At 43.5% G+C, this 15641-nt stretch overlaps 1 protein-coding gene across 1 annotated transcript in view; it reads right to left on the reverse strand.

Moving 5' to 3' along the window:
- The window catches only part of cdon (cell adhesion associated, oncogene regulated), a 30367-nt gene extending 15965 nt beyond the window's left edge, over positions 1-14402 (reverse strand). Inside the window, exons 1-3 of the mRNA XM_026299115.2 lie at positions 13923-14402; positions 1236-1374; positions 59-337 (exon numbers count right to left, since the gene is read on the reverse strand). Coding sequence (XP_026154900.1) covers positions 59-337; positions 1236-1308 — 352 coding nt within the window. The 5' untranslated portion in view covers positions 1309-1374; positions 13923-14402. The remainder of the gene's footprint in view (positions 1-58; positions 338-1235; positions 1375-13922) is intronic.
- Between the last annotated feature and the right edge of the window lie 1239 nt (positions 14403-15641).

Below are 15641 nucleotides of genomic sequence, written 5' to 3' on the forward strand. Positions count from 1 at the left end.
GCCTCTGCTTTGAAGTGAGTAGAAGTATGAACAGACGGATAATACTCTGTATCCGTACCTGCTATGGCTACACGCGCCAGGCGGCTGGCGATAGCCGGCCCGTGGTCTAAGTGTGCCACACACTGATAGGTGCCAACATGGCTGGGCTTAAGAGAGGGGATGGTGAGGGAGGCCGCATTGAGTTCAACACCAGGAAGGGAGCCCCGGTCCAGGCGAAGGCCTCTGAAGCGCCAGGAAACCACAGCTGATGGCGGACTGACCAAGCAGTGCAGATAAACAGCGGAGTCTTGAGTCTGAACCAAGGAGGCAGGCTCAGAGAGGAAAGAGGGATACTGAGCTGGTGAGGAGAGAGGAGCAGAGCAAGACAGATTCATAATTTGAATCAGTTTTTTTTTTAGCTGGTATGTTAGAGGAAATTATAAAACACAGATCATGCAGCTGTATTTTTGCTCCCACAGAACAATATAATAGATGTGCTTAAAGAAAACCAAAAGACACAGATGTCCTGCACAAATAAAACTAAAACCAACTGCATGGCTTTGAGACAAGTGGGAAATAGTCTGACTGTTTAAGTGTGTAATGTCTCAAAGATCTTGGCTGTATTGTTTCTGACATACATACCCAAAACATCCATTACCATCAGACCATTTGACTAGCACTGACGTCTTTGCCCTTTTTCCTATTTACTATAAGTTTGATTATCAGGATGGCACCAACCCTTGTTTTTCCTATTTCAATCATGCTAACTCTGCTTCTTTAGCAATCTGGTATACAACAGCACAGACCTAACCCAATACCACATCTGGAAAGGGTGCAAATCATTACTTTTAAAGTTGCAGTTATTTCATTTATGGGCAGTTGTGAGCAGAAAAGCTGAAAATCACAGCTTCCATGAGAGATGATGATGAGAAAACTATTTGGCTGTTTATGTACCAAATAATTCACCTTCTTTAGTTTTTTTTTTTCCAGAGGCTGGTAGCTGAAAATGGTTTTCTGCTGTGTCTAGAAATTTGCGAAAGTGTAATTCACAAACCAAAATAACTGGCTAAGCATTTTGGCTGTAAATAAATGTCTGTGCATATCTAATGAGCTTTTGCTCCATTATTAATATCAAATAATAGTTGCTGGAAATTAAATAATCCCAACAAGATAACAAATGACACAGCAACTCTCACTAGTACATTTTTCCAAAAAAATGTTCTCAGCATCAAGCTCAGAGTAGGACAACAACTTACATGAGCAGCTGATGAGCAGAGACTGGCTGAGACACAGCACAGTGGACAGGAGGACCCTTAGGCCACTGTCCATGGTGCACTTTGACCTCTGTCAGCAGCCGTGTTGTCGGGCACGTCTGTTCTCGTCTGTTTGGCAAACCTGCAAAGCACAGAAAAGCGAAATACATCAAACCAGAGCTCTGTCTAGAAACATGACACCCACAAGAACAAAAAAAGAGGTGCGATAGGAGTAAAGGGTAAAACAAGCTGGAGAAGGATTTCAGGGATGGATCTGAGGGTGGGAGGGGACAGTGGTCTTACGTTTTAAATGAATCCTGTACAGCAATCATTCTGTCTTCATGACACAACCTCTTTACACACTTCTTGATCTCAACCACCCACTCCGCCTCTGACCCCTCTTCTCACCCACTTCAGTTTCTCTACAGAGGCTGGAATGTCCTGCCACTATGCCCCCTGCTTCCCTCTCCCACTGGGCTGCTGAGGTCTCCCGCTAATGGAGTGACTATGGAGAGCCTGTTGCCTCGCTCTTAATATCACTCTCTTGTCACACTGTGTTGCTTCCTCATAGGTTCACTGTAGCCTGAAGTGCAGGGCCAGACACACACAGGGAGACAAGAGAAGAGCCAAAGAGAGAGACAGAAAAGGAGAGGAGGGTACGTAATTAGGAGCATTCCTCTATCCTTTTTAACCCGACCCCCCTCCAACTGCGGCAACTCCTCCTGTTTCTAAGAGTAATCCGGGTAAGCTTTGATCCCAGGTTCCTGGTTGGTAACCAGGGCTGAAGCCTGAGGCTGGAGGGACAATGGCCTTCCAGCTGTGATATTCACACTAGAGCTTTGGTGAATCGCAGACGTTAGTAGAAGGGCCAACTGGGGCTGAAGGGTGGGTCAAATTAAAAGGTTGGTGTCTGGGTGGGATCGGTGAAGCTGAACAGGTTTCTAACCCTCATTCTCTAACCTAAACATTGTTGTTAAACATTGTTTCACGTGTGCGACAATCAAGCGGGTCAATTTGTTTGGCCTCCTCTCAAGGCTGCAGGGCGGCTTTATCAACTATTTTTTACTATCAGTTAATTTGTAGATTATGTTCCAGTTGAAAAAAATGTATGAAAACAGCCGACGTTCATTTTGTTTAAATTGCTTTGAACAATCGAAAAGCAATAAACATTAATTACAATGATACGATTTTCCTTACAATTAGCGATTACAGTTACAATTAATCAACAAGCCAAAAGGTTGTTAAATAATTTTCTGTTCATTTACTAATTGTTTCAGCATTTGTTGTGACTGATGCTAGTAAAATATTTGGTCTTCTATGATCTAACAAATAAACACAGATGCTTCATTCATGCACTCACTCACACTCTCTTCATCTTGCTCTCTTTCTCTGAGGGCGTCCTGAGAGGAGGAGACGGAAAGAAGGAGCAGGAAATAATAAACTCTCCCAGCTCCTGGCTCACGCCCCCTTCTCACCCTGAGTTCAAAGGTCAGAGAAGAGCAGAGAGAGGGTGAACCAGCGGGTGTCGGGTAGCCCCGTACCAGCCCAGAGGGGTCATCTCCAGCACTCTCTGTTTCACCCACAGACACACACTCACATTTTCAAAGCTTTTACACACATTACTAAAAAACACATTAACACATAAACAACTGTAAAGGTGCTTCAAAGAACCCTCTGAATCTGAAAAACAATTGTTTGCTTCATAGTAGTTTACATTTCAACTGGATACTGGCATACTGACCGACAATGCTGCTACAATGACAATCTGTAATTTGGACTTAGGCCTGAACATACATCATTTATTTGGTGCTCTGCATTTGAGGCTCCAGCTTAAGTGTGTGCATGTTCATTCAGGCACATGAAACCCACATGTTGCAGGCTAGCTTTTCTCCATCCCACAAGTTGCAACAGGCCCTGCACACTGCCCCCATGTCGTCAGTGGAAACTCTCTGTCTCTCTCTCTCTCTCTCTCTCTCTGCCAGAATAATGATATATAATTACAATACAACAGTGCTATAAAATGTACAGCCAAGCACGGGCGCATTTGCAGGCAATATGACGAGAAACTGGAGCTGATTCTCCACATCTACCTTTCTTTCCATGTCTGATTTTACCCAGTTACTTCCTCCCAGTGGGCGTAGCACTTGGTTACTACAGCTCCGACTGGGTGTCCTTGTGTAAACACACACACAGCTGTCTATCTGGCCCATCGATCTGGCACAACGAGGAAACACAGGGGCATCATTCCTGCTTCTTATCTGTTTGGCTTTCCTCTGACATCCGCCACCATGAAGCTGCCTCAGTGGAGACACTGTGAAGATATCTTGTATCCCTCATCACACAGAGTTGTCCTGATGCTGGCAGCACTGACTGCATGGAAATACAAGTACTGCTTCCTTGAGAGCAGACACCCAGACAAAGCTGGAGCAGTCCTTTGACAAAGGGGAAGTCCCTGTTAAATAAAAAGTCTGACTGGCCTGAGAGCCGTCTCTTCTGGTCAACAGTTGATCTGCAGACAGCCCACACCCTCACTCCTCTGCTGTCCTTACAACTACAGACTATACAACTTAAAGGAAAACACTCCTGTATTCAAGGTTTCCTCCTGCTGTCCCAAATCTGATATTGTGTTACTCTCTGCTTTTGTGCTTAGTTGGAGATGCATAGTCATTGTCAAGGCGGGAAGGACCAGCTATAAATTGAAGAGACATTCCGCATATAAAGCAGACTGCATTGTTAAAAACTGAGATACAAACACATGGACAGCTCATGAAAATAAATGTGGTTAGTGTCAGTGAGTTCAAGTGTAAAAGCCCCTAGTTTTTTTTGGGTTTGGGGGTTGGTCATGCATGTTTGGGATAATGTTCGATTGACACCTAGACGCAAGTGTAAGTGTGTGAAACCAAGAAAAACAGCAGTCTCCTTACACAGCTTGTTTCCATCCCTTTTTTCTGCGCTCCCTTCCAGATGAATCCATAGTCGAGATATACTGTTGAGATGCAGCACTTTTATCAATTTTGAAAATAAAAGTAGTACTTGTTCCCTTGTAGGACAAGAGGGTTCCCTGGTGACGACAAAGGAGAAAATAAACACACTGACTGGTTGCCATCAGGGGAGGAAAAGGTGTTCAAGCTCTAGGGGTGTAAGAACTTGCACTTCTATTTACTCTCCTTTTTTGCAGGAACTACTTAAAATCCCATCTGCCCCCATGTAAGGTTAGCCCATATCTCTGTCATATTGGGTAAACAGGAACAAAGCAACACGGCGGAGCATCAAAGACCTGGAGGGCAGAGGAGGAACAGGTCACAACTGGTACTACCAACTGAGGCAGGAGCCTAGCATCTCCACTTCACAAGCCTGCACAGCTGAACGAAAATCGAGGCCAAACATCATGAAACAGCTCAAATGCTGATTTGATAACAGGGTTAGATCCTGCCTGCCATGACAATCAATATCAGGGTACAAATCCAACAAATCAGGAGGCTCAGTGTAAAAAAGACTGTAACAAAAAGAACTGAATGAAGGTCAGAGTTAGAGATAAGGACATCAAGAGTAGTAGACCAGAGGGGTGTAAGCAAAAGGGCAAGTCTTTTCTGGTATGATGGTCTAATCTGACCTGTGCACTGATTCACGTGCTATACCCCAAACCTGTCTGCACATGCCCCACATCTCACTGACACAGGATCTGCAGCACACACATTCCTCAGCTCCAAAGAAAAAGAGAGGAAGAGAAAGAAAAAGACACACACACACAAAGGGAGATGGGAGATAAATTCTAAATAAGATTATGCGATGCAAAAGAGAGAAGAGCACATAAAGAGAAGCTCTCTGAAACAGGAGTAAAAAGATTGGGGAATAAGAAAAGTTGCTAAGCCAACATTTCTCCTCCCTCTTTATTTGGCTCAGAGATAGAGACATACAGATAATGGCTGAGCTCGCATCCACATCTGCCAAAACTGACTGATGATTCAGCCCAACTACATTCGGCTTAGCCTAGAACCTTGGGAAGAGCCTCCCTAGAGAAGAGACTCTAGGGGACCATTATGGGCTTTTTCTATTGGTCTGGGTGAGCCCACTGAGGCAGCCCGGGGCCACAGAGGAAACTAATGAGTGGAAACACTGGGCCTCTGGTATGGCCCAACTCTGTCTGATTAAAGACTGAGATGTTAATAAAAGTGGAACAGACTGAGAAAAGGGGAGTGAGCTAAAGCAAGGCATAGAAAGAGAGGAAAACAGAGGCATGATTTGGAAGCATCGAAGGAAATTAAATGAGAACTAAAGACAAAAATCACATTCAAGGGGTTTAAGCAATTCATAAAAATGACTGCCTTTGTCCAAACCTGACATCCTGCAGAAGGTTAAAGCATGTCTCCTCAATGAATCATTTAGACTGAATGTGACTGCTAAAAGACAAATGAGATAGTTACATCTTCAACAGTCTGCTTATCAGACAATGCTGTCTCTCTCTGCGTGTCTGCAGGAGTACAGAGCATCAGCAGTCCAGAAGCCACAGGGTGACGCTGGGGCCAAACGGGTCCCAGATCTATTCGACGCCACAGCTCCGACGACATCGACGTGGTGTGGGATCAGAAGAAAGAAGGAATGAAAGGAGAGGCCCCTAGGGATCAGACAGTCACATCCCACAAAGCTCTGTTTACCAAGGACACACAGACCCCCCTCCCTTACTCTCACCAACGCCTCCGTTCACCAAAGCCCGACCCTCCCAAAGTGCCAGGGCCGGGACCTGGGAGACAACGCTAATTCTACCCCGAGGCTTGTTGGCCGAGGACACAAACAGAGCTGAGAGCACAGTGAAAGGGAGGGAGGCAGAAAGATTGAGACAGAGGGGAGAGAGTAGGGACTGAATGGTACAGTTTGCAAGACCCATCTTAATTGGAGATTGTGCTGCAAATGTCTTGTTTTTCCTGGGAACCTGTGAGGGGGAGGGAGAGGAGTGTGGGGAGGTACGGTTGTTTCCCAAGGTCCTGAACAGCGGGATTAACCACAGGGGCGAAACTCAATAGCAGCCTCGGACACTGGAAATAGATCCCTGGGTATCGCCACCATACAAGGCCACCTCAAGACCTTTTGCAAAGCACATGTAACTAACAACCCTTCCCCATTGTAGAAGCTCTCTGGTCCCTTCCGGTTGATTTCACAGGCCTTTCAGCCCACAGCGGATCGTCCACTCAGCCGCAAAGGTAATTCTGATGGAAAACAGGAATGCACAAGAAGGCCATCTTGCCTGCAGGGTGTGTTATAACACCGATATCCAACATGTGCCAAGAGTCTCATTCCTCACGCCAGGCGAGTGGGAAGCTGGGATCGTGCAGCTGTGGCACCAAGGCAGAGGAGGCCCTGAGAGGCCGGTGACATTCACATTATCAGCCTTTATTAGAGAGATAAGAGAAAAATACACTGATGCAAGGAGGAAAAATACCAAATGTCTTGAAAATATCCACCTTCTCTGGGGGAGTCGAGGCAGTGTGTGTTTTTAAATGCTGTTTTGTGGGCTGTGAACTACGGGCATTCAGTGCACTGCTCCAGCTGCCCCCACCCATTCTCGCCTCAGTGCAATCTCCCATCCCTCCCCAACTCCCCTGGATTCCATCACTGCCAGTGTCTCTACGGCAACAAGCAGCAGAGACGCAGACAACAGTTTCTGTTCAGTCTCCTCCTGGTAGACCCCTGGCTGACAACCAAAAGAACTTTCAAACTAACATATACATTAAAAAATGTCATTTCAAACATGTGCAACAAAAACAAAATGACAGGGTGTCCAAATAGATACAAACAAGTTTGCATTTAAAGCAACCAGAAATAAAACAAACTGGGTAACTTTCAGAGTGTTTGCTGCTTCTTGGCACAATTAACATAGATCATTTCAGTTTCTCAGAATGATAAATGAACTCGGCAAATACAAGGGAGTGGTGGCTGTGAAAAGGTTAAAATATAATTAGTCTTCTTCACCAATTTTACAAATCTCTTGCAAAATCCCAAACAAACCAGCTTCCTTGTATGAACAAGCTTGAGGACACAAAGATAAATATGCAGTCCCACATGGAGTGTGCAAATGCTTTATTTAGTTTGTCTAAATGTTTATCCGTCTCGCCTTGTAACACTCCACGCTTGTTGTACGGCAATCGGGTGATCGCAAAACAAACTTGCTGGTGATACGTTAACACACATCATCTGACTTTCCACTTCTGGCTCTCGGTCAAAACGTAACAACCTCTCAAACATGTTTAGGGTCTGGTCTGCTCAGAGCTGCAGCAGTAAAAGTGAGAAGAGCTTTCGGTTGATGACGTAGCGTTCTGATGGAGCCAAGATAAACACAACCTCATGACAACAGCAAAACACAGCAAAAACCATGGCATATGCTAACTCAGTGCATTCTTTGTGTAGGTTTGTGTGCATTTGCTACTGTGTAAGAGCACCACAAAGAGATGACAGTGATTAACACAGTGATTAAAGTCAACCCAGAGATGTGTATCCATCTATCACAAGACAGAAATGCAGTACACCGAGTATTGGCAACAACCCTAGCAGTCCCAGAACAATGCCGAGGGCTGGACCAACCATCCTTCTGAGTTAAATTCCTCTGCTCACTTTGAATATATTTTATAATAAGGGGCCCCGTTGCTCCCTGAGGAGCCTCATCTAGGAGGAAAGTAGGCCCAAAATGGCACCCACAACCACAGGCCCAGAGTCCGACAGCAGCGGTACCCACACTGCCTCATATGTTGATCTGGGAGAAAAACAGCCCTTCAAACAAGAAGCCTGTTTGTCAACTGGAGAGGAGTGCCAGCCACTAGTTTTGCCTTAATATAGTCTCACTGATCCTTGTGCTGGCTTTTCAACAGCGCACACATTCTGGTTCACAGAAAACCCATGTCAGATGTGACTTAGTGGTTCAACACTGGAAATAGAAAGCTGTGGTTGCTTACAGTTTCAAGACGAAAAGACACTAATTCTTGGTGCCCGGACTGAGGCGATGGACTAAGTCTGCCACATTTAGTAAAGCCAGTCATAGGAAAGGAAAAAGAAATTAATCCTCAGAACAGGAAGTCGCTCAAGATGCAAAAAAAAAATTCCTCACACAAGTTCTCAAACATTTTGCTTTCAGAGCTGTCAGCAAGGGTCTGGTTCAGAAGTTCATTCCCTGACATTTTCCCTAGGGCTGAGGAGTCATTAAGAAAACTACACAGGCCAGGCTGTGGAACAATGTGTTTCATCGTGTAGTTGCTTGACAATTATGAGAAAAATTGTTGTTTTTGGTGAGAGGCAAGTGTTGTTTAAAATGCCACATTGAACCCTCCTAGGGAACTTTCTGTTCTCTCATACATGTGCTGTTCTGTATAATGTTAAAAACACAAAGAGCTACACAAGTCGAAAAGCACTCCAGTAATTCTTAGCACATCTTAAGTTCATGTACATTTCAATGGAAGTTACACAAAGCAACAAATTTCAAACTATAAGGTACAAAAAGATTTGTGACACACTCCACACACCTCTGGACTGAAAGTATTACAGTCTGTTGTGGCCTTTTAGTTTTTTACATCAACCATAAAACATAAGAATTTGGATCTGAGTCTACAGGTCATTTTATTTGCCTAAAGGAAAAAAAGTAATGGTTTATATCAAAGTATGTTCTTTCATACACACTGAGCTGACCATCTGCTGTTGAGGTATTTTCATTATCTCTAGCTGCCTGGACAGTGTGTTTCTTCTCAAAGTGCCATGTGTGTGGTATTCGTTTACATTCTCTTATCGTTTTAAGAACACAGACATATATTTAGTTGAAGTCCGCATGTCCGTTGCATTAACAAAACAAATGTCATGTGTCAAATCTTTAGGGCAGAAGCAGACTTGTCACCCTTTCCCTCCTCTCCAGCCCGTATGGCTTCGTCCCACTGCATTTCGGTGGCAGGCTGGAACATCTGTTTCTGCTGCTCCAAAAACTGTTTGTTTGTCTTAACAATTAGGTCCTGATGTTTCTCATTTCATTTCTCAAATCTCTTGAAAATCATTATCCAGTTTCAGGTCCTTCAAAGTTCTGACTCTATAGACACTCAATCCGACCATCTGTTGAAAGCTGGTGTATACATCGTGCTACAGTCAACTCACCTTTGACATTTCAAAGCAGAGGAAGCACGCAGCCTATCTGTAACCACCTGGAGTAGCAGACTTGCATAGTACAGCAAATCAGCACCAGGCTGTTCAGATCATCTGTTAGAGTCGGGGGACATGGGAGGAATGGGTTCCCATTCAGAGACACATGCATAGTATAGTTCAATATAGACAGAACAGATAAGAATGCTACTAAAGACATGTTGGTGTAAACATGAGCGACACACCTTCAGCTACTGCCTTTGCCTTCATGGCTACTTCAACACAGCTTCAATTTACCCAACTCCACTCACAGCTTGTCTCTAGAATAAATTTAGGGAGGGAAACTGAGGGTGGAAAGTAAAGTCTTTTTTGTTACCACTGCAGCTGCAGGGTGCACTCACCAGCCCAGCAGTCACAAGAACTCAAACTCTTTCTCTGACCTGCTCATCTTTCCCATCAACCCCCTGCTCATGGCTGCTGGGTGTTGTCAATCAGCACCCCCTGGCTCCTTGAACATGGGGGTTCTTTGGCATGCTGCCCAAAACTGGGTCGGTCCTTGACAAACAGGAGCTGAAGCTCACTGAGTAAAGGCCAGTCTTAGAAAAATTATAAAAACACTTCAGTATGATTCAATCCATGAGCAATGAGTGTAGGAGGAGGAATATGTGTCAAAGACTTCAAAACAAGGTTTTAGTTTGGGAATACCAGCTTGGAGGGTCAAATGTCAACCATACAACAGTCCACTAACTTCTACTTTATTATGCTAAGGAGCTGAAATGGATTAGCTATCTCAGATTTAGAAAATGAGTAAGACTTAATTCCAGTGGTCAAAATATTGTGAGGATGATGAAAAAGATTCAGAATTTCCTTCCATCCATTTTCTACACCCGCTTATTCCTTAACCAGGGTCCCAGGGATCAGCTGGAGCCTATCCCAGCTCTCTTTGGGTGGAAGGCAGGGGTACACCCTGGACAGGTCACCAGTCCATCACAGAATTCATAATTTTCACCTGTTTTATGATTCTCTATAACAGCCTTCTCAGACAAAGGTTGATCTTTTGGAGTAATAATATGACAGAACAGAGTGTGAAATAAAATAAACAACCTCACCACACTGCGACTTTTCAATTCACTTCCGGCCAGGGCTGAGAGTTCAAATCTGTATGGCCAAGAAAACAGGGGAATGTGGGAGGTGCCAGTATATAATTTAGGCACACCCTCTCCTACCAAACAGAAATTCATCCACTGATCCATCTCAAGAAGGATCATTTTAGTGAGAAGGTAATAAGTAATTTGACAATTTTGCACTTTCTCTGCGCCAAAGGTCATAACTTTAATCGCTTTGTTTTGCCCAATGAACTAACAACAAAATATATTTAAATGATGATATTAAACAGAGAAAAACTAAAATGACTTTAATTTTTAAAATCATTCTGTTGCGAGGTGACTCTCAGTAAATTAACTGAAAAATATTCAGCCTCACTTTCTGGATTCACCTTTAATGAAACTTCATCGTTACTATAGAAACCTCAGTCGTACCTTCTATGCAATAATCATTTCATCTGTCGCTGTCCGAGAATATGTGCTTGTGTGATTATAATAACGCATCAGACAAATCAAGAGAACCATTATGAGAGCAGTGGCTGGTATCATTACACATGCTTACATTCAAATTGCCCATTTAACATAGTTCTCCTACAGCAACATGTGTTTATCATTAGCAAGCACCATAATGGCCCAAACATTATTCGAATTCACTTAATGGCATAGTTGTGCTTTGTCCGGGTTCTGTCTGATAACAGCCGAGCCACTAATGGTTTATTAATTTCCCTAAGAGTCACAAAAACATGCTGTGAAAAAAAAAAAACAACCAAAAATACTGTGAGGCTCTGTCAATGTCCAATTCAATCACATTCCCAAAGCGTAGTTAGTGTGGGGAAAATCCCACACATTACCAACATAAGCCTTTATACTAAAAATACACCACACATCATTCTGCTCAGCTTCAAATTATATTGGTATTGTTACCTGAAATTCCACAGCATATTTTGCTGCTCAAAAACAGACATTTTAAATTTTCTATTATATAAACTGCCCAATGTAGTCCACTAAAATCAAAAGCCCATTTTGGCTCTTTAAAACATATGAGTAAAAATTACTGTCTGGGTTTTAGTCATTCAAAATAAAAAAGTAAGACCATCGTTCTGTGGGCTCAGTATTTTTTACCAGTGTTGTAGAAGCAGAAAGAGTAATTTCTCCAAAATGACCCGGACACAACTCAGCCACAGGACACACTGTAGTTAGGGAGGGGGGGGGGGGGTATTAAATGAAACCACAGGGTGAATTAAGTTAAAATTAGGCAGGTTGAAGGAAAGTATACTGGCAAAATAAATTACAGCAGATTACAAAAAAAAAAACTCTTGAAACAAATTAAAATCTGAAGGAGGATTACTCCTCTAAAATGAACGCCATCAGTGTCCGAGCCTAAACACAAAGAGCAAATCTCTCTCTGCCCCTGTCAAAAGAACACCCAATATTGGGGAGCACTGAAAGGATTTGAAAGCCATCGGAAGTGTCTTCTTGTCCCCTACCAACACAACAATGCATGAGCAACTGTTTGAACTTGAAAGTGTTTTATCTGCGAGCAGCCATGTGTGTCCCACTGACTGGATGTCATGCATTTGAGAGGGATTCGAGACTTTGTTCTTGATAACATTTAAGTGTTCAGTTTTCTGAGAGTTACCCCTATGTAACAAAAGTCCCTGTGAAGCTCTGATGATAGGGGTGAACAGCAGACAAAGAAAATTACTTGAGGGGGAAAAAATGAGGAACCACATTGTCACTATCACTTTTACTCATTTGCAAAAACCTCACCTTAGAATGTTTCCATCTTACGCTATATCTTATGTTTACGCCTGCATGTATTTTGAGTAGCGGACTTTATAAATTACAAATGTGTTTAGCAACAAAACCCAAAACTAACATCATTTATTTGTAGTCAGATAAAAAGTTAAATTCTACTCTAGCACGGTGGATTATTCTTATAGTTTCCCTAAAAGGGTGTCCATGACTAAAAATACGCACTATACGTTCAGAAGTGTCACCCTCAAAGTTCCTGATGTGGAGCAGATTACAACAGAGCAAAACCTGAGCAGAAGCAGCTCATGCACACACTAGCACACCCAGTACGGCTTTGTTTTATTGAGGGGGGACAAATCAATATATTTTCTTATTGTGAAAATATTATCTGCAATAACAGGAAGCCTAAGAGACTAAGAAATGTGTGAAATGAGTGAGGAATAAAGCACAAGCGGATTGACGATCGTAATCAGATGTTTACACATCTGCAGCGTTTCTCTTCACAGTGTCTGAAGTTTTCCCTTTACATCCAGTGTTTTCATCGTTTGCAAAACTAAACTAATTCTTTGTCCCAGATCCAACATCAGTGCAAAGCGTCTCCCACATCATTAAAAAAATGACCCATTCATTCAAGCAGACAGGTACAGTTGCTTTTGTTTGCTTTGCAGAGTGATTTTTGTAGTTGTCAAAATTTAGAGCAACACTGGTGGATTTATCAAAGCAACATTTCTGAGAGCCTTAGGAGATTTATCTAAAACAATAAAGGCTCTCTGCCTCCAGAAAGACAGAGGAAAAGAAAAGATATTAGCCGAAGCCGCTATGTTTCTGCACTGTGGTAAATGTGGCAGAAAGTTGGCTCCAGAAGTTGATCCAAAATAAAATGGGAGTAATTTTTCACATATCCCCAGTTCATTTTCACATTTTATGTCTGGGACACCAATACATCAATGTAAGGACATATTTGTCTAGAAATGTTCTTTCATGTTTTAAAGCAGAAATGCAGCCTGCAGGCCATCTGCTTCTAACTGGGATGTTAAGTGAAGTGTAGCTGCCTTCCAGCACTGTTTCCCAAACAAATATTTAGGCCTCTTCTTGTTTCATTCAGCTCTCAGACAACAGAGCTGAGCTGTGTCACAGTGCGCACAGACAGCAGACTGTTGCTGAACAGACTGCTGCTCCGGATGCTTTCTGTTGCATTTTAGAGAAATGCAACTCTTGCTTTTATACAGCGCGTTACTCCTTTTTTTCTATCTGCAGATCACAGAGTCTGACACTTCTTACAAACTTAACATCTAACTTCCAGTGATAACGCGTTGACATTGTATTGAGGTCAAATGGAACAGACGTAACGTAATAAAAGTCGTTATTTGGGCTCAGACTAGTACTTGCAGTAGTAGATGTAGCCTATAATGTAGACAGCGACTTCATGGTTTTATACACATTGTGCCTTCCGTACACGGGCGCCCCTGATTACCAGACTGCCACACAGGCGGCCACTCCGTGCTGCTGGCCCCCACAGAGCAAAGTTTGGAAAACACTGTGATGTTTGCAAAAGCGTAAAGCTCGACAGTGTGAAACTGAACGGCAGCCTTTCTATTGCTGTTCCCAGAGAAGCCCAGCTGGCCTGGCGCGCACACCGAAGCCTCCTCAGCCCTGTCCCCGGTAGCCGGGCAGGCAGCTGGCCCGGGACTCCCCTCTCTGCTTCCCCTCCGTCCCTCCTTACCTCTCTTGCAGGAGAGCAAAAGCTGCCAGCCGTCGGGTGAATTAGCAGCAAAACACATTCTTCTGGTGGCAAATCCGTACGGGGCCCTCCATTAGACACGGGCTGGAAGTGCGAGACGACGGGAGGAACATGAAAACAGCCGGAGGTGGAGGGGAAAGAGTTTTCAGACGCGCAGAGCAGCGCAGGCTTCGGGGCTAAGGTGCGACACCTCCCCCTGGTCTAACTCGACTTGAGGTGGTGAAAAGTTTTCTCTTGGTGGGTCTTGAGGCCGTGGGCTTGAATAAAAGGACTGCGTCCTGCGCTCACACACTGTGTCTGTGTCTAACCCGTTAGTGTAACTTCTCCCTCGTTCCTCGGGCTGCGTCTCTACCGCTGCGTCTTCCACACACGCATCTTTGAAGCCAGGATCGAGTTGCTCAGCAAATCATTGCAGCAGAGAGGCCAGTCGTCAGACCAGGAATGTCCCAGCCCCACAGCTCAATGCGGCTCCTGGGGAGGGGAGGGAGGCAGGCGGGGGGGGGGGGGGGGGGGTGTTACCCATATAGACTGTGCATTAACTCACAATCCAACAGGAACAAACTTCGAGGAAGGAGGAACCTGTCTGCGGAACTGACCGTGGCCAGGATGTAAAGGTAAACTCACCTGAACACACCGGCTTTGTAATTTCTGGGCCTTATAATTAAAACTGACTTGGCTCAGTAGTGACTTGTATGTTTATATCACTGTAATGCCTTTAATGGGACTAAATAATGTTTCCCAGAACTAAAAGTGCTTTTGTTCTTGATTGTAGATTTATTTATGAATCTACCAAATACACCAAACTGAGCATCACCATGGCAGTGTGCACAATTTTTTGCTATTAACAAACATATGACGTTGCATAAGCCCTTAAAACCCTTTAAAATTGTAAAAAGTGCTCCAAAATCAAATATCCATGTTAACATGTAAAAAAAGCAGTTATCTTTATAAGAAAACCCAGACACATGACAGCAAAAGTAGTCATATTTCCAGAAACACTGCTCTAGTCTTCAAAAGTGACACCAGTTTCACATAAAGATGAAGGATTCATGTTTTGAAAATCTGTGTTACCCAAAATAGAGGAGGGGGGCAGCATTTCCATAAAGATTAAAGATTTGTAAAAACAGCAAACAGCAACGAAAAAAACACACCATCTTATTTAAATGTAAGTTTTATATACAAGCTAAAATAAAGTTGACAATCCAGTACATGCATCAAAATATTTAGTATTTACTTCTTCAGTATTTTCTTACAGTCTAACTAGCCTGGTTAGCTTCACTGATAAGAACAACCTATAAATACTAACATGGCCTCATGTGTTATACTCTTATACTACTTTAAGCCTTATTGACAGTGAGTAGGCCCATACCTGCCTCCCTGTTTGGGACCAGGATAGTTTCAGCTGCTACACAAACAGCCCAAAGTCCAACACTACACCAAAGCCATAAAACAGTTTTCATTTTCTGTGGAATACTCTGTTCCTTGTAGATTAAACCAGCTTTCACTGGGCCCATTGAAATGAATTAAGTTATCTGGGAGGGGGATGTTTGAACAGCTAATGGCTATGGGTCATTTTTGGCATCGGACCTGTTGGTTGGATGGTCTGAATGTTGGCTGGCTGCAGTCATTTCCTGATCACTAGGTGAAACGCCTTCACAGGGAGGCGGGGGAGAGGGAGCTGCAAGTGTGAAACAGTCATCT

This window comes from Mastacembelus armatus, chromosome 13 (genome assembly GCF_900324485.2).
Source record: "Mastacembelus armatus chromosome 13, fMasArm1.2, whole genome shotgun sequence".
Taxonomy (NCBI): Eukaryota; Metazoa; Chordata; class Actinopteri; order Synbranchiformes; family Mastacembelidae; genus Mastacembelus; species Mastacembelus armatus.